General features: G+C 55.6%; 1 protein-coding gene across 4 annotated transcripts; it reads left to right on the top strand.

The window, feature by feature from the left end:
* Nucleotides 1-693: 693 nt before the first annotated feature.
* GIGYF1 (GRB10 interacting GYF protein 1) lies at nt 694-21,152 on the top strand. Of its 4 annotated transcripts, none has more exons than XM_048516947.1 (24): nt 694-823; nt 8,811-9,030; nt 9,757-9,830; nt 10,059-10,159; nt 11,146-11,275; nt 11,582-11,677; nt 12,145-12,256; nt 12,385-12,496; nt 12,592-12,632; nt 12,781-12,981; nt 13,099-13,328; nt 13,609-13,774; nt 13,874-14,074; nt 14,350-14,495; nt 15,782-15,941; nt 16,039-16,205; nt 16,476-16,576; nt 17,045-17,149; nt 17,439-17,539; nt 19,127-19,209; nt 19,312-19,407; nt 19,721-19,846; nt 19,948-20,109; nt 20,972-21,152. In XM_048516947.1, the coding sequence occupies exons 4-24, from the start codon at nt 10,125-10,127 to the stop codon at nt 21,083-21,085; spliced, it is 2,685 nt and encodes an 894-aa protein (XP_048372904.1). In that variant the 5' UTR covers nt 694-823; nt 8,811-9,030; nt 9,757-9,830; nt 10,059-10,124; the 3' UTR covers nt 21,086-21,152. The 4 variants fall into 4 exon arrangements, with proteins under 4 accessions (XP_048372904.1, XP_048372903.1, XP_048372902.1 ...); XM_048516946.1 differs by having other exon boundaries at nt 17,042-17,149; XM_048516945.1 differs by having other exon boundaries at nt 16,039-16,349.
* Nucleotides 21,153-25,041: the final 3,889 nt, after the last annotated feature.

Raw genomic sequence — 25,041 nt, 5'->3', positions numbered from 1 at the left:
TCACAACAACCCTGTAGGGTAGACAGTATGGCCCAAGGCTGCAACGCCTGGCACTGCCCTGTGTGCTTGAGGGTATGGAGAAGGGCACTGCGCATTTATCCAGCTCTTTGACTGATGAACTGCATCGCGGGTGGGCTGAGAAGGGCCACGTCAAGGTCATTTCCACACAGGGCAGCGACACTTTATGGCTGCCACCCTCCTGCCGGGACCTGGAGCTCTCCCAGATTCTCCACTGAGGTCCAACCCTGTGGAGAAAATGGCTGCCCTGGAATATGGCCTCCACTCCAAAATCTCCCAGGAATTTCCCCACGCGCAGTTGGCAACCCAATCCGTCTTGATGTCGACCGATGAGGTCATTGCGTGGTAAGAACACGTCACGTCCTAAACGCTCGACGTCACGACGGCCGAAGCAAAGTGGGAAAGCGTGAGGCGCCACGTGACAGGGGAGGGCGCGGTCCGGAGGAACCACGTGACACGGCGCGGATTTCCCCCCCCTCCAGCCTCTTCTGGGGAGGTGCGCGACAAAAGTCACGTGGCAGACCCGCGCGTGCGCGTCAGCGAGAGGACGCCGTCGCAGTACGCAGGCGTCGTCCCCTCGCGCGGCGCGTGCGCACCCGCCCCGCCCCCTTCCCCGGCACGTGACCTCCCCTCCCCGTCCTGCTCGCCCGCATCACGTGACCGGGAGGAGGGCGGCCATCTTGGTTACAAACACAAACAAGCGGCGAGAGGAGGAAGGAGCGAGAGACGCGGAGCCGCGGACGCCGCTGCGGCTTCTCCCCCTCCCGGCCCCCCTCCTCCTCCTCCCCCCCGCCCGGAGCAGCCGGTAAGAGGCGCGCGGGAGGCCCCTCCGTCGCTCGGCAACCGCCAGGCCCCGCCCCCCTCCGTCGCCATGGGAACCGGGCCCCCGGGGGCCTCGCTCGCCGCGCCGGAGCCTCCGGCCTGCCCTGCCCGCCGCGGCCTCGCCCCCCTCGGCACTCCCGGGCCGCCGGGCGGGCCCCCAGCGCGGCCGCCGTTCCCTCACGTGGGAGCTGCTGCGGAGACCCCTCCCCCCGCAGCAGTCCTTGGGGGAGGGGCGGCGTGGATGCGGAATGTGCAGCTCGCCCCGGGGGAGCGATGGGGGGCGGGGATGCTTGGGAGTGGAGGGTCTTTGGGGCACATGGGGTGACATGCGTGGTCGGGGGCGGCATCCAAGGCGGGGGGGTGGTCTGCTGCAGGGCGCTCGGGCTCCTTTGCTGCAAGGGCCGGATGGGACACCGGTGAGACTCGGCCGGGCTCTGGGGCCGGGGGGGGGGGGGCTGCCTGGACTGGCGAGCCCGCATAAGGCGCCCCCCCCCCCGCCAAGTACCAGCATAACCAAGTCTCATTTATGTCCTATCCCAGTGGTGGCGACCCTATGGTGCTCCAGATGCTCATGCACTACAATTCCCATTAGCCCCTGCCAGCATGGCCAATTGATGATGGGAATTGTAGTCCATGAACATCTGGAGTGCTATAGGGTCGCCACCACTGTCCTATCCTATTCCTCAAAGCCAACAGTGTCTCCCACCCCGTGGCCTTCTGACCCCTGGCATAGAAGGATTCATCGTCCCAATTTATCCCTGTCCCAATTTATCCCTTACACATCACAGGGGTTAGAGGTGCAGCGCACACTCCCCCCCCACCCCCAATCTGGAAATCTGCATGAAACACCCCCCCACACCCCCCCCGGTACCAGAGAATGTCTGATTTTTCCCCTTCTGTTTTGACTTTAATAAAGAAATAGTGTGCATTTATGGTGGGAACAGGCAAACTGTGTTGCTGCTGTATGGAACTGCTGCACGTATTTTATGTGTGTCTTGAGTTTCTGAACTTTTCCTGTGTGACGCCTGCTGGCCTTTGCATGTTGTCGTCGCCTTCTACAAAACTCCCCAGAAGGAAGACCCAGTCAAAGCATCTTTGGCAGGTGGCTGTCCAGCCTCTGTTTTAAAACTTCAGAAGAAGGGGACTCTACCACACTCCTAGGCAGCGGATTGCATTGTGGAATAGCCCTGACTATCAGGACGTTCTTCCTGATGTTTAAGTGGAATCTCTTTTCCTGTATATTTCAAATCTGCGGGAGGGAAAGTCGCATTGTGGAAGGGATCACTATAGCCAGGTCCATCAGCAGCTGCAGGTATGCGTGGTTGTGTCATAACAGAAAAGAGTCTGGCGGGCAGGATCCTTGGGCTTCCGTATCTTCTGTGTTGGTCAGGCTGCCGCTGGAATCCTGTGTCCAGTTCTGGGCGCCCCAGTTCAAGAAGGGTATTGACAAGCTGGGGCATGTCCAGAGGAGGGTACCCGAATGGTGAAACGTCTGGAATCCATGCACTATTAGGAAGCTGCGTATTTTCAGTCTGGGGAAGTGAAGGTTAAGGGGTGACATGATAGCCATGTTTAAATATTTGAAGGGATGTCATGTCGAAGAAACAGCAAGCTTGTTTTCTGCTGCTCCAGAGGCTAGGGCAGGGGTCCCCAAACTATTTAAACAGGGGGCCAGTTCACTGTCCCTCAGACTGTTGGAGGGCCGGACTAAAAAAAACTATGAACAAATTCCTATGCACAAATGATTGTAAAATGTTTGATTTCACCTTTCAGCCTTTCTGTCATGGTCTATTTTTAGAACAGTGACCAAAGTATGTCAAGTACAGGGTGGGCTCCAAATATTGTTGGGGAGGCTGTGGAATACCTTCCCCTGTAAAAAAAAAAAAGCAGAACTTTCCCAATGAAGCATTCCATCTAACCCAGGATCAGGTATCTTCCTGGGTTCTTTCCTCCCTAGCAGCCAGCGAGCGATTCGCCAGCCTGGCTGATGCCAATGGGAGTGAGGCGGAACAGAAAGCCTGAGAGTAACACATGGAGTAGCCGAGAGGGAAGGGCGGAGCAGGCATTGCCACATGTAAGGTTTCCAACTCTGGGTCAGAAAATGCATGGAGATTTGGAGGTGCCATAATGTAATTGGCAATCAACGGCCATTGGGGCCGGTTCCTCCTCTCCCTCGAGCCCCCACTGCACATGAATGGAGCCATCGCCGCCATGCCTGGCGGGCCGGATAAATGCCTTCAGGGGGCCACATTTGGCCCCCGGGCCGTAGTTTGGGGACCCCTGGGCTAGGGCATGGAGCAATGGATTCAAATTACGAGAAAAGAGATTCTGCTTAAACATTAGGAGGAACTTTTTGAGGATCAGGGCTGTTGGACAGCGGAATCCACTTCCTCGGAGGGAGGCGAAGTCTCCTTCTTTGGGGGTCTTCAAACAGAGGCTGGGTGGCCATCTGTCTGTTGGAGGTACTTTGGTTGCGTGTTCCTGCATGGCCGCCGGTTGGACTGGATGGCCCTTGAGGTCTCTTGCAACTCTACGATTCTGTGGCTCGGCAGTGAAAGGTTTTTAAGAGTCCATAGTTGGGGAGCATCTCAGAACCGCAGCCTTGGTTTGCTGTCTTTCCTATGGCTCAGGAGGGGCCGTGGCTCAGTGGCAGAACCTGTGGTTGGCCTGCAGAAGGTCCCAGTTCAATCCCCGGCAGCGTCTCCAGTGCAAAAGGACCAGGTGACGGGAAAGACCTCCTGAGACCCTGGAGAGCAGCTGTCAGTCTGAGCAGACAAGTCTGGCTATGTTGGACTCGTGGGCTGATTCCTCAGGTTTTCAGTTCCGGTCTGTAGAGAGGAGGACAAACTTTGTGGTTCCTGCTTGACCCTGAATGGTGGTTTCACTCGAAAAATGTAAGCCCCTCGTTATTGTTCTGCATGGAGAAGAAGAGAGGGCACTTGAGGTCTGGGGTTCCCTTATCTCTTTGTACGTAGGAACCGTGCCTGTTTGCTCCCCCACCCCCCACCCTGGTGCGCCCCAATTTGAGAATGAGGTGCAGGTGGGCCGCACTGTGCGCTAGCAGCAGCACTGCCTTGGTATTCTCCTGGGCTGGTCAGCATAAACACGCGACGGTCTCCTTTTGGCTCACTGGAGCAGAGAATGCCAGCTTCTGCAAAGATCTGCTGTCCACAGCCAGCGTCGCTTGTCTCCTTTGGTATTGTGGGATATGTTTTCATGACCCACTTTTGAATTGGGTCTGTCCCTTGGTGTGGTGGAGCTGTGTTGCTTGGGATGGATTGAAGGGTCTGGAGGGCTGGAGCGTGTCCTTCTGATTCCGTGGGCCAAGAGAGACGAGCATCCTTCAGTCGATTGGCTTATTGGCTACGTTTTCCCAGTGTTCCCCCCCCCCCCTCTTCTTTTTGGCATTTATATGTTTAATAGAAAGCAATAGGAGTAGCCAGTGATCCCTGGATCCCACTGTGGGTGGCTGAATGGTCAGGCTTCTGGGATGTTCCTTTGCTGGAGGTAGAGTCTTTGAGGTCGATTCTCTCGGCAGCAGCCTGAGTGTTTGAGGGCAAATGTTTTCATGGATTTTGCCCTTCATATGTGTGAGCTTGCCTGTGAAGTGAGGTGCCTTGATCACACTGCAGGAGTGCAGTGTGGTGTTGTGCGTGTGCACAGATTTCAAAGGAAGGTTGTAAGTTCTGGCCCAGGCTGGCCCCATGGCTCTATGTCTTGGCAGCTAAGCAGTCCTGATTCTGGTGGGTTTTCTGGGCTGCGTGGCCGTGGTCTGGTGGATCTTGTTCCTAACGTTTCGCCTGCATCTGTGGCTGGCATCTCCAGAGGTGTCTCACAGAGGGAAGTCTGTTACACACTGTAACAGTCCTGGTTAGTTCTTGGATGGGAGATCCCAGACAAAGTCCAGGGTCACTGTGCCGAGGCAGGGAACGGCAGTCCATTTCTGCTCCTTTCTTTCAGTGGAAACCTTATCTGTTTGCCATAAGTCAGCTGTGACTTTGTGACACTTTCCACCACCACTGTGTAACTGATGAGTGCTTGCATTTGCCAAGAGAACCACCTCTTTCTACAGCCCCCTCGCTGCACACCCAGTTGCAAAAAACTTGACAGCAAGAAACCACAGGGAATGCTCACCTTATGTTTTTCAAAACTGCAATGTCAAGAGAGTACTGTGGAACAGAAGACTCTTCCTTCACCATCTTGTTTGTATGAGCTGGGTTGGAGTTTCATTCGCTTTGTCTTGCCCAGTATTGTCCTCTCTGGCAGCCAAGTGTTAGGAGAGAGGCTGTGGCTCAGACGTAGGGGTACCTGCTGGGCAGGGCAGAAGCCCCCTGGTTTAACCCCAGCCTGTCCAGTTTAAAGGATCAGCTTGCAGGTGTTATGGAAGACCTTTCTGAGCTTGGAGAGCGCCTGCCGGCCTGAGTAGCCAACGCCGACTTTGGTGGACTAACAGCCTCATGTGCTGACTGACTGCGCAGAAGAGTGGGGATAAAAATCAATGTAAACATTTTTAAATCGGATTTTTAAAATAAAATGTTTTTGAGGAAAAACCAGCAAATTTGTGTCTGCAGGGAGAACGTGCCTCTTCTTCACATCGAAAAAGGCATTAAACAAATATATGGGATTGAGAAAAAGACCTTAATCCCATTATTTCCTTGCCAATCTATGTATGTAGAATCAACCCCTCCCTTCTTAAGTGCTGAGTTTTCAGGAGACTGTTTGAAGTGGAGTAGATCTGCACACAGAGCTAAGTGTGGGCGAGGAGGGGCAGGCAAGGAGTAAAAATGAAAGTGAAACCTTGTGAGCAGAATACTCAAGGAGTCTTGGGATCTTGCATCGCCTGAGATTTGTCATATTCCTCTCTCCCTAGAGGAGAAACCTATAATGGCAGCAGGTCCTGAAAGAGATGCAGGTTGGGAAATAATTTAATGAAGGTCGGTAAGGGTTAGGCAGGCAGGCAAAATGCAAAGGCTGCAACAAAATTGTTCACCTCACAGTAAGTTTGTGATTATCTGTCTACATATTTTTCATAGTATAACCAAGTTAGTAATCTTTGATATAACTATAAAACAAATCCAAAATGTTATTCTAAAAATGAAACCTTCATCTGGTCGTATATTGTAAGATTACACCCGCAAGAATACAGCACCAGCAAGAATGAGTCTTTATATTGAAAGCCGTGACTTAGATCAAACCTTTCTGTTTAGTTATTTAAATCGTGATTTAAATTGATTTGATTTAAATCAAATCCGCCCTGCTGCAGACTGAGCCGGGCACTTGAGGCCCGCCCGGCAGGACCTGCCATTCCAGGTGGCCGCCTCACCCGTACTGACAGTTGCTCTGCAGTGATTTGTGTCCCAGCCCCACTAGCCCAATCCAGGCTTGATGCAGGTGAGCTGTTGTTTGCACCTGACATTCCTCTCTGTGGAGCGATCCCCAGCCCCGTCACACAACAAAATTCTGTGAGCGACTCAAGCTTGAAAAATCTTTCTAGGCTTTTAAACTTGTGTGTTCTTAGAAGGAGGTCAGTTTTTCAGGTGTTTCCAGCATTTGCCAACTAAGAAAGATGGTTTGCCTGTATTGGTATAACTGGAAGAATTCCTGCAAGTTTGAAGTGCTAGGACGACCGCAGCTGGTGGAATAAATTATATAGTTGAGAAGGACACTACATAACTGTACCTATTTCGTAGTTGTTTCAGTTAAATGTTTTAAAATATTGCTAGTTTTTGACATCATTGATTTCTGTTGAATTAAATATTGTACAAATGACATATTTACAGTGTGAGGGGTGTTTCTTGTGAGGAGAAAACGAGATCTCTTCAGTTAATTGCAGGCTCTCTCGGTGGACTGAGGAAGGGCTGCAGTGTAGCATTCCTCTGTTGCACTTCGATTTCAGGAGACTTTTGGGGTGACCTCAATGCCCTGCCTGCAGCCCAGGCCTGCCCTGAGCACTCCACTGCTCTCATACTCAGAGAACTTAGGAGGCAAGGACTTGAGTTGACCGGGAAGGGTTCTTCGTCTGTGATCCTGACTGCAGCACACCCATGCGGCTGCTCTTTGGGGGTCAGTGCCTTGGCTTCGTTTCTTCTTCCGTGGTGTGTTTTTCCTTCCGATGCTCCAGCAAAGGAGGATAGGCCTGAAATTGTGATGTGAGATTTGCCTCTTTCACTTCCCCCCTACTTTGTCAACCTTCCTGTTATCCTCCGGTGTCCCTTGGCTTGTGTGGCTAGTGGCTGACCCTGGTCTTAGATTGTGTACCTGTTGATGAAGGGTGTTGCCGGCAGCATCTGTCAGGGGCCTCCGGACTCTCTGCTGGGGAAGCTGGGTTTTGCTGATGGCTCCCTTCCTTCCTTCCTTCCTTCCTTCCTTCCTTCCTTCCTTCCTTCCTTCCTTCCTTCCTTCCTTCCTTCCTTCCTTCCTTCCTTCCTTCCTTCCTTCCTTCCTTCCTTCCTTCCTTCCTTCCCTTCCTTCCTTCCTTCCTTCCTTCCTTCCTTCCTTCCTTCCTCCTTCCTTCCTTCCTTCCTTCCTTCCTTCCTTCCTTCCTTCCTTCCTTCCTTCCTTCCTTCCTTCCTTCCTTCCTTCCTTCCTTCCTTCCCTCCTTCCCTCCTTCCCTCCCTCCCTCCCTCCCTCCCTCCTTCCTTCCTTCCTTCCTTCCTTCCTTCCTTCCTTCCTTCCTTCCTTCCCTCCTTCCTTCCTTCCTTCCTTCCCTCCCTCCCTCCCTCCCTCCTCCCTCCCTCCCTCCTTCCTTCCTTCCTTCCTTCCTTCCCTCCCTCCTTCCTTCCTTCCTTCCCTCCCTCCTTCCTTCCTTCCTTCCTTCCCTCCCTCCCTCCCTCCCTCCCTCCCTCCCTCCCTCCCTCCCTCCCTCCTTCCTTCCTTCCCTCCCTCCCTCCCTCCCTCCTTCCTTCCCTCCTTCCCTCCCTCCTTCCCTCCTTCCTTCCTTCCCTCCTTCCTTCCTTCCTTCCCTCCTTCCCTCCTTCCCTCCTTCCCTCCTTCCCTCCCTCCCTCCTTCCTTCCTTCCTTCCTTCCTTCCTTCCCTCCCTCCCTCCCTCCCTCCCTCCTTCCTTCCTTCCTTCCTTCCTTCCTTCCTTCCTTCCTTCCTTCCTTCCTTCCTTCCTTCCTTCCTTCCTTCCTTCCTTCCCTCCTTCCCTCCTTCCCTCCTTCCTTCCTTCCTTCCCTCCTTCCCTCCTTCCCTCCCTCCTTCCTTCCTTCCTTCCTTCCTTCCCTCCTTCCCTCCTTCCCTCCTTCCTTCCTTCCTTCCCTCCTTCCCTCCTTCCCTCCCTCCTTCCTTCCTTCCTTCCTTCCCTCCCTCCCTCCCTCCCTCCTTCCATCCCTCCCTCCCTCCTGTTGGGCCAGTGGTCTTGCAGGGGCAGGGGGCCCAGGGGGCAACCAGCCCAGAATAGGAGATTGTGGTGCTGTCTGTGGAGATGGTGCCGCTGGGGCTGCCCTGCCCTTCTCTGGGTGTTACTTGGAGGACGGGGGACCTTCCCTGGAAGTTGTTTGGTCTTCTGCACACGAGCCTGAGCCTCAGAGTTGTGTTGGTTCTGGTTTCCCATAACTGCAGGAGGAAAGGTGCAGATTGAGGGGGAGCATTCTGCACATGTTCAGAGGCATCCCCCTGCCCTATGGTCTGTGGTATTCCTCACTAGAGTTTTGTCCTTGGCAGAGCCAAGCAAGGCCTGAGCCGGTCGTTGCAGAGTGGGAGTTGCCCTTCAGGGCCCCAGTGGTGGGTGGGGTCCATGGCAGAGCATCTGCTTGGCTTGCAGGAGGCCCTGTGACCTCTCCTGGGCATCTCCAGGTGAAAGGACCAGGTGGTAGGTGAGGAGAGAGACCTTTTCCTGTCTGAGACGCTGCCCGAGAGCCACTGCACGACTGACCAGGACAGACCCAGAGCCTGAATTGGCATAAGGAAGCTTCGTTGTGTCGACACGTAATCATGTGTCCAATGGAAACACCTGTGTTGTCTCTTCCAGAGTTTCTCTGCTTGAATTGAGCCCCAGACTCTGCTGTGGGGTCCTTTGGGGAAGTCGCCTGTTGCCGTGGGGCAAACTGGGCTCCAGGAGCGGCCTCTCGCCCGAACGTACACGTTGGAGGCTGGCTTGTCCTTCCTTTTCTGCCCGCCGTTCGCTCTCCCCCCCTCCCCCGTCACCGTCCTCCTCGGGGGCTCTAAAGGGAGCAGGACATCGCGAAGAGGTGAGTGACTCTCCCTGTCTCCTGGGGACTAGAGGTGGCCGGGAGCCTTGTCTGGACTCTACACCCCAGCTCGGCTGCTCACGACTTCCCCTTTCCTGCCTGGATTTGGAGGAAACATGTCTGCCAGCAGGCCCATCCTTGCGGAAATGCCCAAGGGGCGGGATGGGGCACATGTGGCCGGGTAGTGGGACAGTGGGGAGGGTGCTTAGTCTCTGCTTGGTGGGCAGAAGGCCCCCAGTGCAATCTCCAGTTGAGAGAAAGACCAGGCAGAGGCGATGTCAGAGGGGAGCGGCTGCCAGCCTGAGTAGACAGCGCTGACCTTGATGTTACCCAGGGGGTCCGGTTCAGTGTCTGGCTCCTGCAGTGGGTGGGGGGGGGGAGGGCAGGGGCCTCATCGCGTTGCGAGCACAGATCTAGACTCCCTTTGGCTCGTGGGTTTGTTGCTGATGGGGCCACCTCGGTTCTTGAGGGGCTGACGGGTTGCGTGCCAGGCTGAAGCCAAGTGTGCCGCAAGGCCGTAGCAAGTTTGGGCCTCATTTGTGGCACTGCGCAGGGGCAGGGGGCTCTGGGTCTGGCCCATCTGGCTCCTCCCTGCAAAGAAGAGTCGTCTCCCAGAGATCTTCCGGCCGGTCAGCTGCTGCTGCATGGAGGGCCTTTCCTCACTCCTCCCTTTCACGGAAGGCCGTTTGCAGTGGCCGCGCATCACCTTCCCTTGTCTTCTTGCAGGTCCACTGCTATTGGCCCTGGCCCCCGACCAGGAAGAGTGACCCTGGGCACAGATTGGTTAGGATACAAAATAGGTGGGCAGCATGTTGACACATACCCTTTTGTTTCTAGATCCTTGGAGCTTCCTTCTCTTTCTCCCTGCCCTGCCAGCCTTGGGCGCCCGGTTACCAGAACCTCCGGGTGGCATGCTCTGGAGAACCTGGGCACCTGTTTTCCTTCTTTCTCCTTTTTGCCGTAAGAGGCTGTGCTCAGGTTTACATTCGGTTGCTGTGGTTGGCTCTGAATTTCCTCTGTCTCTTAAGGTCATTGCAGAAGAGAAGTAAGAAAGAAGGCAGTCACCAGAGAGGTCGCCACCGAGGAGAAGCAGGATGGCAGCCGAGACACTGAACTTTGGGCCAGAGTGGTGCGTACGTGTGTCTGTGGATCGGTCAGGGCCCCAGCCTATGAGCAGCGGGTTGAGAGGGGAAGTTCTGCAGCCTGAATAGATGAACATGGTTCCTTTGTCGAACTGCCTCTGATGCCCCTTGGGTGGGGCTCTGCAGAGCATCCCTCTCTCTGATTGGCTAGCTGCCCTCTCTGTGGTTTCTAGGACTTCACTGGCCATTGCCTCTGTAAACCTGACGCACATGGGCTGGAAACTTGGTGGCCGAGCCTGCTGGATCCAGCCCATCCTGTTTCACCCAGTGGCCAACCTTCTGCTCTGCAGACTGAACCGCTGGGTGTGGAGGCCAAGGCCCTCTCTGACGTTTCCTCCAGGGGTTGGCTCCTTGACTTGGTCCCTTTTAAAGCTGTCTGTGTTTATGGCCTTCACTGCATCCTCTGGCTGTGAATTCTTCCTTTTAATCACTTGTTGAGTGAAGAGATCCTATTTGTCTATCCTGAAACTATTTCTAATTAACTTCGTTGGGTGCCTGTGAGTTTTAGTGACGGGAGAGGGAGGAGAAGCTCAACCCACTTGGTTTGCCACTAGCATAATTTTACGAACTTCTAAGAATGTCAGAAGAGCCGTGCTGGGACGGACCAGGGTGGGCCCATCTTGTCGCGCCTCCTGTCTCGCGCAGCACTCAGCCAGGTCCTCTGGGGTTAGGGGTGCCTAACCCTAGCCCTGCTGTTTCTTCCTGATGCTGGGATTCAGAGGCTGACTGCCTTGAAATGTAGAGTTTCCCTCTGGTCCCCATGGCTGGGAGCCACTAACGGACCTCTCCTTTGGGGTCGCCGTCTGCTCTTGCAGGACTCTTCTGACATTCTGGGGGGCAAAACAGAGGCCAGGGCTGCCACTGGCCAAAGAAGGAAGTGTTCCTCCTCTGGGCTGCAGACGGGGTGGGGGTGGGGGCACGGCTGCCGTGGACAGCCCAGGGAGCTGATGTGCCTTCTCCTTTGCTCCCGTAGGCTTCGTGCGCTCTCTGGTGGCGGGAGCGTCACTTCCCCTCCACCTTCCCCTGCCATGCCAAAGTACAAACTAGCCGAGTACCGATATGGGCGGGAAGAGATGTTAGCACTTTACGTCAAGGAGAACAAGGCAAGTCCCGCCCTTTGGGTGCTCAGCCCCATGCGGAGGCAGCCAGTCAGCCACGACTTCTGGCCTCCCCCCTTCTGCACCGGCCACAACTTGTCCTGGGAAGGGATTTGGCTCAGCTGGTGGTCTCCGGATTACACTTTGAGGGCAGTTTGGGGTGAGGGGGAGAAGCCTCTGCACACCTTGTCTGAGACCTCTTTGAGCCCTCCCCTCCCGATTTCACCACATGCAGGTGGTGGGGGGTGGGTGAGATTGTTGGAATTTGTTTCTCCATGTCACTGACAGCACCTCTCCTCCCCCAGGGCAGAGTCCCCAGAAGAAATCCAAGATAAAGAGTTCTCTGCTGTTCTCCAGGACGATCCTCTGCAGCCGCTGGCATTGGTGCCATTAACAGAGGAGGAGCAGGTGGGCCCGGCGGGGGCTTGTCTGGGATGGGGGAGGAGCAGGTGGGCCTGGCGGGGGCTTTTCTGGGATGGGGGAGGAGCAGGTGGGACTGGCGGGGGCTTGTCTGGGATGGGGGGGAGCAAGAGTGGGACTAGGCGGGGAGCTTGTCTGGAGATGAGGGAGGAGCAGGTGGGACTGGCGGGGGCTTGTCTGGGATGGGGAGGAGCAGGTGGGACTGGCGGGGGCTTGTCTGGGATGGGGGAGGAGCAGGTTTGACTGGCGGGGGCTTGTCTGGGATGGGGGAGGAGCAGGTGGGACTGGCGGGGGCTTGTCTGGGATGGGGGAGGAGCAGGTGGGACTGGCGGGGGCTTGTCTGGGATGGGGGAGGAGCAGGTGGGACTGGCGGGGGCTTGTCTGGGATGGGGAGGAGCAGGTGGCAGGCACGTCTTCCCACTTTATTTGGCTTCTCTCCTTTTCCGTCTTTCCAGAGGAATTTCTCCATGTCTGTGAACAGTGTTGCAGTGCTGAGGCTGATGGGAAAGGGGAGTGGGGCTACCCCAGTGGGCGTCTCCCGTGGGAGAGGCAGCGCACGGAGCCGAGGTACAGAGATGGGGTGGACGTTTGCCCCCAGAGGGGCCTACACCTGTTATTCCCCTGCCCCCCCCCACACACACATTGGAGACCGTGAGTGGGCATTCTGTGTAGTGACACTTACCCCCGCTCAACAGGCCGAGGCCGGGGCGAAAGCGGCTTTTACCAAAGAAGCGTAGAGGAGGCAGAAGGAGCGTTTGGTCGTGGAAGCGGCCGGGAGATCCACCGCAGCCAGAGCTGGGATGACCGGTGAGTGTGGAAAGGGTTCTGCAGGGGAGGTGCTGGAGGCGAATGCCGCGTCATTTCTCCGCCCTGAATTCTCTTACCCTTCTTTTCTCTTGCAGAGGAGAACGTAGGTTCGAGAAGCCCATCCGCAGGGAAGGAGGTACGGTGGAGGAAGCCTCGGGCGGGTGGGGGGGTGGGCGCAGCTGCCGGGACGACTTTCAGAGCAGCCCGTCTGGTGCTTCCCGTAAAGCAGCTCCACGTCCAGACGTGTGCCTCACGGGCTTTCCTCTCTGACTGCTTGTTCTTAGCTCGGGCCCCATTCGAAGAGGGAGTCCCCCCAGGGCGCAAAGACTTTGCCCGTTCGGACAGCGACAACTGGCGCACCCTGCGGGAGGAGCACGAGGGCGAGGAGGAGACGGCTGCTGCTGCTGCTGCGGGCTCAGGGGGCAGCTGGCGGCAGAGCGGAGGAACCCGGCGCGAGAACGAGCGCTGGCGGTCGGCCAGCCCAGGTAAGGGGCTCCAGTGTCCACGGCTGGACCCGGCCAACTTGCGGGAGGTGGCGGAGCCTGCGATTCACAAGGGCCCGACATGGGCAGGGCTGAGCTGACTTGCGTGCCGCTCTGCAGATGGGGGGCCTCGGTCGGCCGGGTGGCGTGAACACGGTGGAGAAGGGCGCCGGCGGAAGTTTGACTTCGACTTCCGGGACCGAGAGGACGAGCCCCGGAGCGGGCGCCGCCACCGCCAGAACAGCGACAGCTTTGAAGAGGACAAAGACGGCCTGCCAGAGTGGTGTCTGGAAGACGAGGAGGAGGAGATGGGGACGTTTGACTCCTCCGGGGCCTTCATGCCTCTTAAGGTGCGTTGGGGAGCGGGCTGCCTCCCAGCACAGGCCGGGGAAAGACTTAGGAGCCCTTCTTCCCCCCAGGCGAGGAGTGCCCGGCAGAGGCCTTCATGGCCGTCCTGTCTGGCAGGGGGCTGCTCCTCTCCTCCTTTACAGAAATGTGGGACTGCCAGACCTCCTCAGGCAGCTGCTCCTCCCCCGTTACGCCTCAGCAGGAGTGTGCTTGGGGGGCGGGGTTGCTCTTAGCTTGCCTTTAAAAGTTCCTGTTGCCCCTCCCTCCCTGCTGCTTCTGCAGAAGAGCCCCAAAGAGCCCATCCTGGAGGACCAGGAGCTGAATTTCCTTCCCCTGCAAGAGGAGGACGAGGAGGAGGAGGAGGACCTGCTGGAGGCCAAGGACAGCGAGAAGGGAGAGAGCGGCAACGGCCCTGTTGCTCCCCCACTCAAGGAAGGGGGAGAGAGAGGTACGGAGCTGAAAGGGGAGGGGTTGCTGGGTGGAGGGAGAAGAAATGCGGGGGGCCAGACAGGTTGGCTAATCCCTGTTCTGCCCCCCCCCCCCCCAGAGCGGATGGAGCTTCAGCTCGTGCCTGACGAGAAACCAGCGGCTCCTCCGGGGGCCCTGTGGCGCTCCGGCCCCCCTTTCTCCACGGCTGCCGATGCTGCTCCCATGGGTGAATGCGAGGGGGCCGTGCCGGGGCCCGTCTCCAAAGCAGAGGGGTCGGTGGCGGCGGCTGGATGCATCAAGGACATGGAAACTTCAAATGGTGTGTGCTGCGGGAGGGGCATTTGGCTTTCCCCATCGCTGTCAAGTTGAGGTTGCAAGATATGAAGGGGGGGCTTTTAAGTCTCCAGAAATTTTTGGGGAGACCCTGGTACAGCACAGGGGAGGGGCTCATCGGCCTTTGCCTCCTCATGGTCACAAAAGTGACCCCATCACTTCAGTGGTCTTTCAGTGGCTGCCTGGCTCTTCCCCCCCCCTCCCACCCCCCGGTCTGTGCAGTGGAATTGACTTTGCTCCCTCTCTTGGCCTCTTGTCCAGGAGCTCCAGGCATGCTGAGCCACCCGGCTCGTATCAGCTCTGCGGCAGGGCCGGCCATTTCCTCGTCCACAGCTGTTACTGCTGCTGCGACTGAATTCACAGTTGGGGACAACGAGGACGAGGATGGAATGAAGCATCTGCAGCAGGTGAGGGGGGAGGCAGCAGCATCTTTGGCAGGAGAGGCCCCCATTTCCATCCCCCCATCTCCTGACCTCCTCCTCTGGCTTGCCAGGAAGTGAAGGCGAGGTGTTAAACGTGTTGGCACGTTGAGGCCGTGCTGCTATTTTCTGGTTTTCAGGAAATCTCAAAGCATGTGTAACATTAATTTTCCTGTGTTTTCTATTTTATTGAGTCAAAAGTATAAACGCATGTTCTTTTAGCATATAAAACACCCTGTTTGGCCCCTTTATGGAACTTAGAAATGAAGACAACTTAATTTCCACTAACATAAATGGCAAATGTGCCCTGTACCTGAGAGAGGGAACGGCCAGGCTCTGCCCTCTGACACTGGCCTGGCACAGGTACATTAGTTTTCTGTCATCTGGGAGGGAGGGAAAAATAAGAGTCACATTTAAGATACAACAAAAGAGAACGTTGAAGGTTTTCACCACCAGACTCAACTAGTTGTTGTGGGCTTTCTGGGCTGTGTGGCCGTGGTCTGGTAGATCTTGTTTCTAACAAGATCTACCAGACCACGGCCACACAGCCCGGAAAGCCCACCACAACTAAAAGAGAATGTATTTCTTGGCAAAAAACAACCTCCAAGACAACGTATCATGATCATCCCATGGTAGGATGGCTGAAAGTTGTTTTCAGATGTGTGCAAGAAGTATCTGCTCTTGTAGAGTTTTGCTTGGATAGATTTATGGAGGAGAAGTCGATTTATGGCTCCCAATCTTGATTCTCTTTGATCTGAGATTGCAAATGCCTTAGCAGACCAGGTGCTCGGGAGCAAAAGCCGCAGAAGGCCATTGCTGTCACACCCTGCACGTGAGCTCCCAAAGGCACCTGGTGGGCCACTGCGAGTAGCAGAGAGCTGGACTAGATGGACTCTGGTCTGATCCAGCTGGCTCCTTCTTATGTTCTTATGTTCCCTTATAAACTCGTTGAGTGAATAAAACCTCTTAGAAACCACTTCACCCCCCACTCTGAAGATTTCCTAGTTTTTATACTGAAAAGTCGTCGGAGGGCAGAGTTGCTTTATTTTCTGGGCCTTCCCAGAAAGGGAACTTTATGGTAGCCACTCCTGAATGGCTTGGGCCGCGCTGGCTTTGTACCTTTGGCAGTGGAAGGCCGCATCTCTGCTTGCTGTCTTGGCCAGTCCCAATTCAGATTCCAATGTCCAGGAGCTGGGATCCGTGGTGCTGGTTTGGCTGAGCTGCAGCAGGAGCTTCCCTGAATCCCTCCCTCCTCCGTTCCTTGTTGCCTTCAGGAAGCAGAAAAGATGGTGGCTTCCTTGCAAGACAGCTCCCTGGAGGAAGAGCACTTCACGCAGGCCATCGGGGACCACCGCAACACTGCCGCGGCCCTGCCCCTCTCCCACGAAGCTGCCATGAAGTGGTTCTACAAGGACCCGCAAGGGGAGATCCAAGGTGAGCTGAGCTCCGGCGGCCCCGGAGGGTGTCCCCCCCCCCTCCCCCGCGGGCGAGCAGGCCGCCCGGGTGACCAGCCTCTTCCCTCCCTGCCCAGGCCCTTTCGCCACCCAAGAGATGGCCGAGTGGTTCCAGGCCGGCTACTTCACCATGTCCCTGCTGGTGAAGCGAGGCTGTGACGAGGGCTTCCAGCCCCTGGGCGAAGTCATAAAGATGTGGGGAAGAGTGCCTTTTGCTCCGGGCCCGTCGCCGCCCCCGTTACTGGTGAGGAGGGAGAGGGCCACAGGGGTGCTGAAGGTGCTTGCAGAGGGACAGGGACCAGACTGGGCAAAGCCGGGGCTGGCCCACCTGCGCCCGCACCACAAGCGCCCATTTGGAGCAGCGCTGAAGCAGAGCGTGACACGTGAGGTGCGCCACTGGGTCTCTCGCCAGGTGGGGGGGGGCCTAACCGGGGGGGGCAGGGCTCCTTGTTGCCCCCCCAGCACTGGGCTTGTCGTGGGGACTGTGTGTGCTCCTCCCTTCCCTCCCCCGCAGGGAAACATGGACCAGGAGCGCCTGAAGAAGCAGCAGGAGCTGGCCACCGCCACCCTCTACCAGCAGCTCCAGCACCAGCAGCTGCTCCAGCTGGCCAACAGGTGGGGCCGTCCTGCGGCAGGCCAGGCTGCTTCCTTGGCCAGGGGGTGGGGTGGGGGGGCCTGCCCCAAAGCACACGGGGAGGGCTCGCTGGGCGGGCAGGCGCGATCTCTGCCAGCCGCCCCTCTGCAGCTGGGCTCACTTCTTCTGCTGGAGCAGCAGTGGCGTAGGAGGTCAAGAGCTCGTGTATCTAATCTGGAGGAACCGGGTTTGATTCCCTGCTCTGCCGCCTGAGCTGTGGAGGCTTCTCTGGGGGATTCAGATTAGCCTGGGCACTCCCACACACGCCAGCTGGGTGACCTTGGGCTAGTCACAGCTCTTCGGAGCTCTCTCAGCCCCACCCACCTCACAGGGTGTTTGTTGTGAGGACGGGGGAAGGGCAAGGAGATTGTCAGCCCCTTTGAGTCTCCTGCAGGAGAGAAAGGGGGGGATATAAATCCAAACTCTTCTTCTTCTTCTTCTCCCAGTAGGCAGCAGTATGCCCAGTGTTCCCTCCAGCAGAAGGTGGCATCGGGGGACCTGACGCAGCAGCAGCTGACCACCTTCCTGCAGCAGCTGCAGGCTCTCAAGCCCAGGTGAGCCTGAGACCACAAGCGGTCCTTCCTTCCCCACCCCCGGGCTCTTTTCCCTCTGCTGTCCATGGGGACTTTCAGAGTGGGGAGACTAAGGTCTGTGGCCTGTGCTTGCCCCCAAACAAGCCCTGGAGACGCACCACTCCTTAGCCTTTGTCTCTGGGCCTGGGATGCGAGAGGGTGCCCAGCAGCCTGGCCTCTCCCAGCGGGCTCAAGCGAACCGGCAGGGAACCAGTGGCACCGGAGCAACGAGGCGGCTGAGTGATGGGCTCCCCTTGTCCTTCTCTTGCAGGGCTGGAGAGCAGGGGATGATCCCTTCTCTGAACCGATCAGTTTCTGTGCCAGACACCGGGTCCCTGTGGGACACACATACCTCAGCCTCATCACAAGCAGGTCGCGTTGCGTTGGGGCGTGGCGGATTTAGAGGTCCCAGGCCTGTCCCTGGACTGTGTTTCTGGACTCCCCTGTAGCTTCAGATCATTTGTGGGCCCCGGGTCGAACGGAAATCCTGGGGACCCACCCGGCAGGTCTGCTGGGAAGTAAAACTATCAAGCAGACCTCTGTTCTGGGGCCCAGGGGGCTTCTGTGCGGAGTGTCAGGGCTCCCTTTCATGGACAAAGAAACCATTGAAAGTTCAAAAGAGTTCATGGCAATGTCAGGTGCGGGCGACTTCCTGTTCTGAGGAGCTCCCCTCAGTAGATAATACCCTGTTTCCCTGAATATAAGACGTAGTAGAGGTTTTGCTGAAGTGCGAAATATAAGGCATCCCCCCCCCAAAAGTAAGACGTAGCAAAGTTTTTTGTTTGGAAGCATGCCCGACGAACAGAACACAGAAAAATAAGACATCCCCTGAAAACAAGACATAGCGCATCTTTGGGAGCAAAAATTAATATAAGACACTGTCTTATTTTCGGGGAAACACGGTATAGAACAGCACCCCCCCCCCCCACACACACACACGCATGTGAAACTAAACAGAACAGCGTTCACTGGACACCTCCAAGGTTACAAATAGGGAGGAAACAGATCAACGCAGCAGGCGGAGCGCTGCATAGAGCCGCATCCCACTCTCACCTCCCCCCCCACACACACAGAGACATCCTGACATGGAGGGAGCTGGAAGCATCTTTTGGGTTTTGTGGGGCAGGGCCCAGGAGTTTGCAGCTAGAGAGCGCTCCAGCAGGGCCCTTTGGGAAGCTGCTGGGAGACCCCCCCACCCACCCCTTTGGTGCTGTTCCGCAGAGAGGCGTTCCCAGGCATTTCTGTATCCGGCTTTTCCTCGTCGTTCAAGGCTGTGTGCAGCTGAGCTTCTTCTTCTTCTTTTTTTTTTTTTGAAGTTTTATTGAATAACCAACATAAAACTAACATACGTTATTTAAATGTCGATGACATACTTTACATATACTACAAATAATAACATTACTTACTTACTTTACCTATTAACAGCTCCACTACCTAACATCTAGCATCATTACCTCTTTATCTTATGTAACATACTAACTTACTAATCTTCTCTAATTCGTTTTTCTTCTACTTCTTAATGTTATCTTAACAACACCTTATTTCTTGACTTCCTACTAGCTTTATTCTTAAAAAACTAAAGTTTTCTACTTAAATCTTCTTTTCCCTTTCTTATTCCTATTTCTGCATATAATCCAACTCGGATTTATAAATTTATAATTGTATATTAAGAAAAAAGGAAAGATCTAAACAAACTTAATCCTTCACACTTTATACTTCAAATAATACAATAACTTGTAATATCTTTACATTCTTTTCTAATATTCATATATTTCAAAAACGGAGCCCTCAGCTGAGCTTTTTCTGTGACTCAGCTGCAAGGCCTGCGCGGCCATCCCTCCGCCCTTTGCCAGGGTGTGCCGTGGGCAGTTCCTCCTCCCCCCTGGCACATCCGGGACGTGGCGCTCTCTCTGGGCATCCGGTTCCCTTGACAGGCGCTCTCTCCTGTTGCGCTTGCAGGTGGTGAAGCCAACTTGTGGGATATTCCCATTAGTTCTTCAACTCAGGGTCCAATCTTAGAACAACTTCAACTGCAGCATAAGGTGAGTGGGGGGACCACCAAGGGCCGGAGGGGGAATCTGGGGGGGGGGGGGGTTTGCGCCTCCTCGTGCTCAGCCAGCCGGACGTGCTCTTCCTGCCCCCAGCTACAGGAGCGGAGAGGCGCTGAACTCAGAGCCAAGCGAGACGAGGATGAGCGCAAACGGCGCCGCGAGGAAGAGGAGCTGTTCAGGCGCAAGCAGGCAAGGCTGCTTCTGGACAGGGTTTGTGGGTGTCGCAGGAGTTCCCTTACGGGGGTGGGGGGTCCCCAGCCTTTGGAAGCTGGTGGGCGCCTTGGGAATCCTGAGGCAGTGGGCGCAGCCACAGAGCGGTTGCTGGTCTTCACTCCCATTGCCCAGTGACCTGGTGCGGCTGCTGCTGCTGAAATGAGGTTTTAAAAAACCTGCACAGCCAACCAGCTCTCCAGTGGCCAATCAGGAGCCCTGCTGGGCAACACCTGACGTGGCGGGAGTCAGGGAAAATGCGCTGCGTGCTGATCCTTCCTTCACCTTCCAGCTGCCGTCTTCCTCCTCCTGGGGCCAGCAGTCAGTGAACAGCAGTGCCTCCACCCAGAACAGCTTCAGCCTGGCTGATATTCAGAAGCTGGGAGATGCCCGGGCGTGCCGGGAGCTACGGGAGGAAGTAAGTCTGGTCTGGCGGGGGGGGGGGGGGCTACGCTTGCCCCCAGGAAGGGCCGGGCTGGGCCTCCTGGCTTCACAGCTATTCCGGCTGTGTCCTCGCAGTGCCGTCAGCAGGAGCTGTTGCTGAAACTACTGCAGCAGCAGAATTCGCACCCGCTCTGGGGAGGGCTGGCCAAACAGAATGTCTCCATGAAGGCTTTGCAGGACCTGCAGCAAGAGACGGAGCGGCACATGCAGAAGCAGCAGCGGGCGCAGCAGAGAGTGGTGAGTCCCATCCCCCCCCCCCCCCATATCCTACTTCCCATCCATCCATCCCAGCCTCTCAGAGCAGGGAGCAGAGGGGCAACTGTGAAGGAATACCCCCGTTTCAACAAGAGGGGTCCTGGGCGGAGATGCAAGGCTGGGCGTTCCCAGCAGTGGCGTAGGAGGTTAAGAGCTCGTGTATCTAATCTGGAGGAACCGGGTTTGATTCCCAGCTCTGCCGCCTGAGCTGTGGAGGCTTATCTGGGGAATTCAGATTAGCCTGGGCACTCCCACACACGCCAGCTGGGTGATCTTGGGCTAGTCACAGCTTCTCGGAGCTCTCTCAGCCCCACCTACCTCACAGGGTGTTTGTTGTGAGGGGGGAAGGGCAAGGAGATTGTAAGACCCTTTGAGTCTCCTGCAGGAGACAAAGGGGGGATATAAATCCAAACTCTTCTTCTTCTTCCTGAGCTTGTGGGCACGTTTGGAATTCTGGCACAGGGTGGGGGTGGCTCAGCCCCAGCATCTCTGCCACAGGAGGCAGAGCCACGCCCAGTGAGGCAGTCCCAAGTGCCGGGGAGAAGAATGGGGATTGAAAAAAATACGTGGTTAGAAAAAATAAAACATGACGGTTGCCATTATTTTAATTCAGTTTAATAATTATTTAATCTGTCATTTTAACCTGCCTAGCTAATCAAAAGCCCTGTTTGGCCCTGTTGGGGAAGAACTCTGGCCAGCCCTGCCCCACTTTTGGAAAACAGTTGCTGGACACCCAGCTGGGTCTTGGCGAAGGCCTCGGTGCCCTCGGGGGCTACGCGAGGGATCCCTGGGCTGGATGATATGGCTTTTTCAGACTCTTAACTTCCCCTCTCTCTCCCGGTAGCATGGGGGCCACAGCCTGAACAGCCTGCCCACTCAGTGGGGAGTGGACTCAAGCCCGCTGTGGGGGGGCCACGAGAAAAGCGGCTCCCTCAGCCTCTGGGAGGAGAGTGTGTGAAGGAAAATAATGTAAAGGCCCCTGGCCCAGAGCCTGCGAAGCTTAAGAACAGTAAGCAGCCTTAAGCCCTTCGGGGGGAGGGTGACACAGAGAAGGAGCGGCGGGGGGGGGGGGGGGGGGGCTGTGGCTGTGGCTCAGCCGCACACGAAAGATCCACAGGGGCAGGGCGGGGGTGTCACTCCTCAGAACCTCTGGTTGAAAGGACCCGGCGGCAGGCGATGGGGAAGCCCCTGCCAGTCCGAGTGGGTCATTCTGAGAGGCGGCGGCTGCATGCGCTCGCTCACCTCGGCCCTGTTCCCTCTCCCCTCCGGCCCAGGGACACGTACAGCCCCTCTTGTCGGCAGAGCAGGAAGAAGACAGAGGAAGAGGAAAAGCTTTTGAAGCTGCTTCAGGGAATCCACAAGCCCCAGGACGGCTTCACCCAGTGGTGTGAACAGATGCTCCACGCCCTCAATACCTCCAGCAACCTCGATGGTAGGGGCCAGGAGGAGGGGAGCCGGCTGGCCGGATGGAACTGAGCTGGGGGCGAACAAGATGGGGCCTGAGTATCGGAAGCCACATTCTAACGGCCACGGAGGCCTTTTGTGTGTCGGCCTTACCGAGGAGGCCTCCCTCCCTGCCCGGAGGGCTCTTGGGGGGTGCTATGGGTGCTTCCTGCCCTTGTTCCCCTGGGGAGGTCTCTGGGAGGGGGCCGTGTGTCCTGATGCCTGTGTCCTGTCCTCTTGGCCCAGTGCCCACTGTGGTGGCGTTCCTGAAGGAGGTGGAATCCCCCTACGACGTCCATGACTGCATCCGCTCCTACCTGGGGGACACTGTGGAAGCCAAAGAATTCGCAAAGCAGTTCCTGGAGCGCCGTGCCAAGCAGAGAGCCAATCAGCAGCGCCAGCAGCAGCAGGTGTGTGGGGGGAGGGGGGGGCAGGACGGCCTGCAAGTGACCTGCGAGGGGGGGATGGGGGGGACAGCGGTGGTGTTCTTTTCCTTCTTGTCAGAAGAGGACAGGACAGTGACTTTTGATTCCTTTCTCGCCCCATCTGGTCCGTTTTTCTCCCTTCGCTTGGTTGACGTTCCCAGCCCCTTACCCTGCGGGGAACCTGCCCTTTCTGACCTCTTAGCAGCGCTACCCAAGGCTGGGAGGTGACTCTCTGATGGGTGGCATGGGTGGCTCTAGTCGTGGTTTTGTGGCAGTTCAGTGCAAAGGATTCTGGCCCCTCCGGCTGAGCAGGGCAGGAATTCAGCTCTCAGCCTTTCTCCCTTCCTTCCTCCGCCTGGTGGACTGAGGGGCGTCCCCTGCTGGCCAGTTCAGCTCTTTGTCCCCCGTTTCCCCCCCCCCACAGGAAGCCCCCTGGCTGAGCTCCAGCAACCTGCAATCCATATTCCAGTCCAATCACCACCCCAAGCCACCCCCGTTCGAGAACAGCCAAGCTGCAAAGATGAAGAGGCGCCCGATGATGCTCCACGCTGACCCCAGCATCCTGGGTGAGAGGAAGTGTGGAGTGTGGGGGCCGTGAGCCGGGTGGGCGCGGGAGGGCTCGGTGGGTGGGGGCGGGTCCCCCGACTGACCTGCCCCCTCTTCCCTTCCAGGCTACGCCCTTCATGGCTCCGCAAGTGAACTGGAACCGGTGGAGGACTACTGACCCCTCTTCAGCAATAGGAATCCCTCTCCCTGTGTCTCCTGTCTGCCACGGCTGCCTTGATTCCACCAGTGTTGGTGGTGGTGAAAGTGCACTGCAGGAGAGAGATGGTCTGGTGCCCTCCGTGGCCCCTGGGCAGGGGCAGGAGGTAGCGTGGTGGAGTGGTCAGTGGTGACGAGAGTCAGTTGGCTGGACAAGGAGGAGGTTTAGCACTGCTTCTTCCCTTACAAAGCACCTTAATGAACAAACAAAACAAAAACCTTTTCTGCCATGCACTTTATCAAGACTTTTTTTTTTACAGTGACTTGTTACAGATTCCAAAAGAAGGAAAAAAAAATACAATGGTTGTTTTGTTTTTTGAGTTTCTGGAAGATTTTTTTTTTAAAAAAAACATGAAAATCTACAAAAAAAAGTTTATCTTTAAAAGAAAAACACTTATTTTTCACACGGGGGATATGTTTAAAATGTGAATGGCAATTTCACAAAAGCTTGATATAAAAAAAAAGATTTATAAGACAAAAAAAACTTGAAGAAATGCACTTAGAAAAAAAAGATTTTTTTTCTTCTTCTTTGGATAATTATATACCTACGTGGGTGTAAATACTGTTCAGAGACTCTAGCCCCGCACAGTATATTTTCTCTTACAAAGAGGCCATTTTATAGGATACTTTTTTCTTTTTTAAAAAAGATTGCACAAAAATGCCTACCCTCATTTTCTTTTTTATGTTTTTTGGTGATTTTTTGTTGCTTTTTTTTTTTCCCCCCCCCCCCCCCCAACCCGGGATGTACGTTTCTGTTTGTCTAACAAAACAAAACAAAAAGCTCTACAAAAAAAATAATAATAGAAACTGACACTAACGACGATGAAGCGGGTTTTGCTCACCGGCCGATCCCGGATTCCTCTTGGCAGCTTCTCTCTGGAACCTTGTGAAGCTCCGCCCCCTTTTATAGCTCCTCCCCCACAAGTTCATCGTTTGGATACCAGGTTCGCTATCACCATCTGACGCACACACACCTGAACGTTGTTTTTTTTAAAATAATGTGGTTGTGTCCTCAGCAAATGTTTTCTCTGTGCGCGTGTACGAGATGCACTTTTTATAAGCTCCCGAAGGTTGTGACTTTTTATTGCCTCTTTTTCGGCCCCCCCTGCCCCCCTTCCTTTATTGGGTGTTCTCTGGATCTAGAGGAGAATCATATTGTACTGAAAAGTGTTTCTAAGGGGGGGTGGGGAGCCCAGCCTACTGCAGGACCATTATTGGCAGCAGCGCGAGCCGCACACTCGAAGCAGAAGTGAATGTATCTGATTTGGGCGACGGTTGAGCTGTGGAGCTCCGCGCTCGCCCCTTCTCCCTCAATCCGACCCCCACTGTGGCATCTCTGGCAAAGGGGCAGGCACTGTGGGGCAGGTGGCCGTGTGGGTGGGTGTGTGGGGGGGGGATTTTTTTAAAAAAAAATAAGGAAGCCGTTAATTGTCTTTGGTCTGTATTGGGGCTCTGGGTTGTGGGGTTTTTTTTATCATGCCCCCCCCGCGCCCCGTTTTGTGGAGATGTTCCATGTATACTTTTGTGTATACGTGAGTGTGTATATAGAAAATCTTTACAGATAACCTTATGATTTTGCTTGAATTAGATGGGGTTTCTTTTATCTTTGTTTTGTTTTTGCTCACAGAAGTTTTTGTTTACAATCTAAAAGGAGTTGCAGGTTGGGAGGGCCAAGTTGCACGCAGGGTACTCTTAGTCTGCTTGGAGGGGTCTGTGTGGCATTGAAAGTCAATCACCCCCCTCTCCTCGAAAGAAAATATGAAGTTGTCCGGCAGAAGCGTGAGAAGGAAGGTGGGCCGTTGGCGCTCCAGGCGGCATCTCTCTCTCGCTCCTTCTCCCCACATGAAGGCGGCGGAAGACGATGCTTGTGACCTCTTGAGGAGTGCGTGTCTCCTGCTGTGTAGGCCAGTCTGGTTGGCTGCAGGTGCCACACCAAGAACGTGGAAAGGACTCGCGAGCAGATGAAAGACGTGTCGATCAAGTGCAGCTTTCGAGCAACAAACCCCCAACCTTTTAAAAGAATTTTTTTGTGTTCATGACCAAACTGGTGAAGACTGCCCGGTATGTGTGTTGGTTTTTGTTTTTTTTTAAATGTCCACTTCTAGAAGACCACAGACTTCCGTACGAAGGGTTGTGGAGCTGTGACAATGTGTTTTATATCATTTTGCTAGTCCTTGTAATTAATACTGTGATGTGTTAATGGTTACTGTGTTACAAGGCAAGACGAGGCCTTGAAGGGAATGGGTGAGGATCTGCCCCCCCCCAATATGTTTGTGTGGCCCCC

The sequence above is a fragment of the Sphaerodactylus townsendi genome, linkage group LG15 (assembly GCF_021028975.2).
Source record: "Sphaerodactylus townsendi isolate TG3544 linkage group LG15, MPM_Stown_v2.3, whole genome shotgun sequence".
NCBI lineage: Eukaryota > Metazoa > Chordata > Lepidosauria > Squamata > Sphaerodactylidae > Sphaerodactylus > Sphaerodactylus townsendi.
Note: the sequence above shows the minus strand (reverse complement) of the source record. Positions and strands in the feature narration are given on the sequence as shown.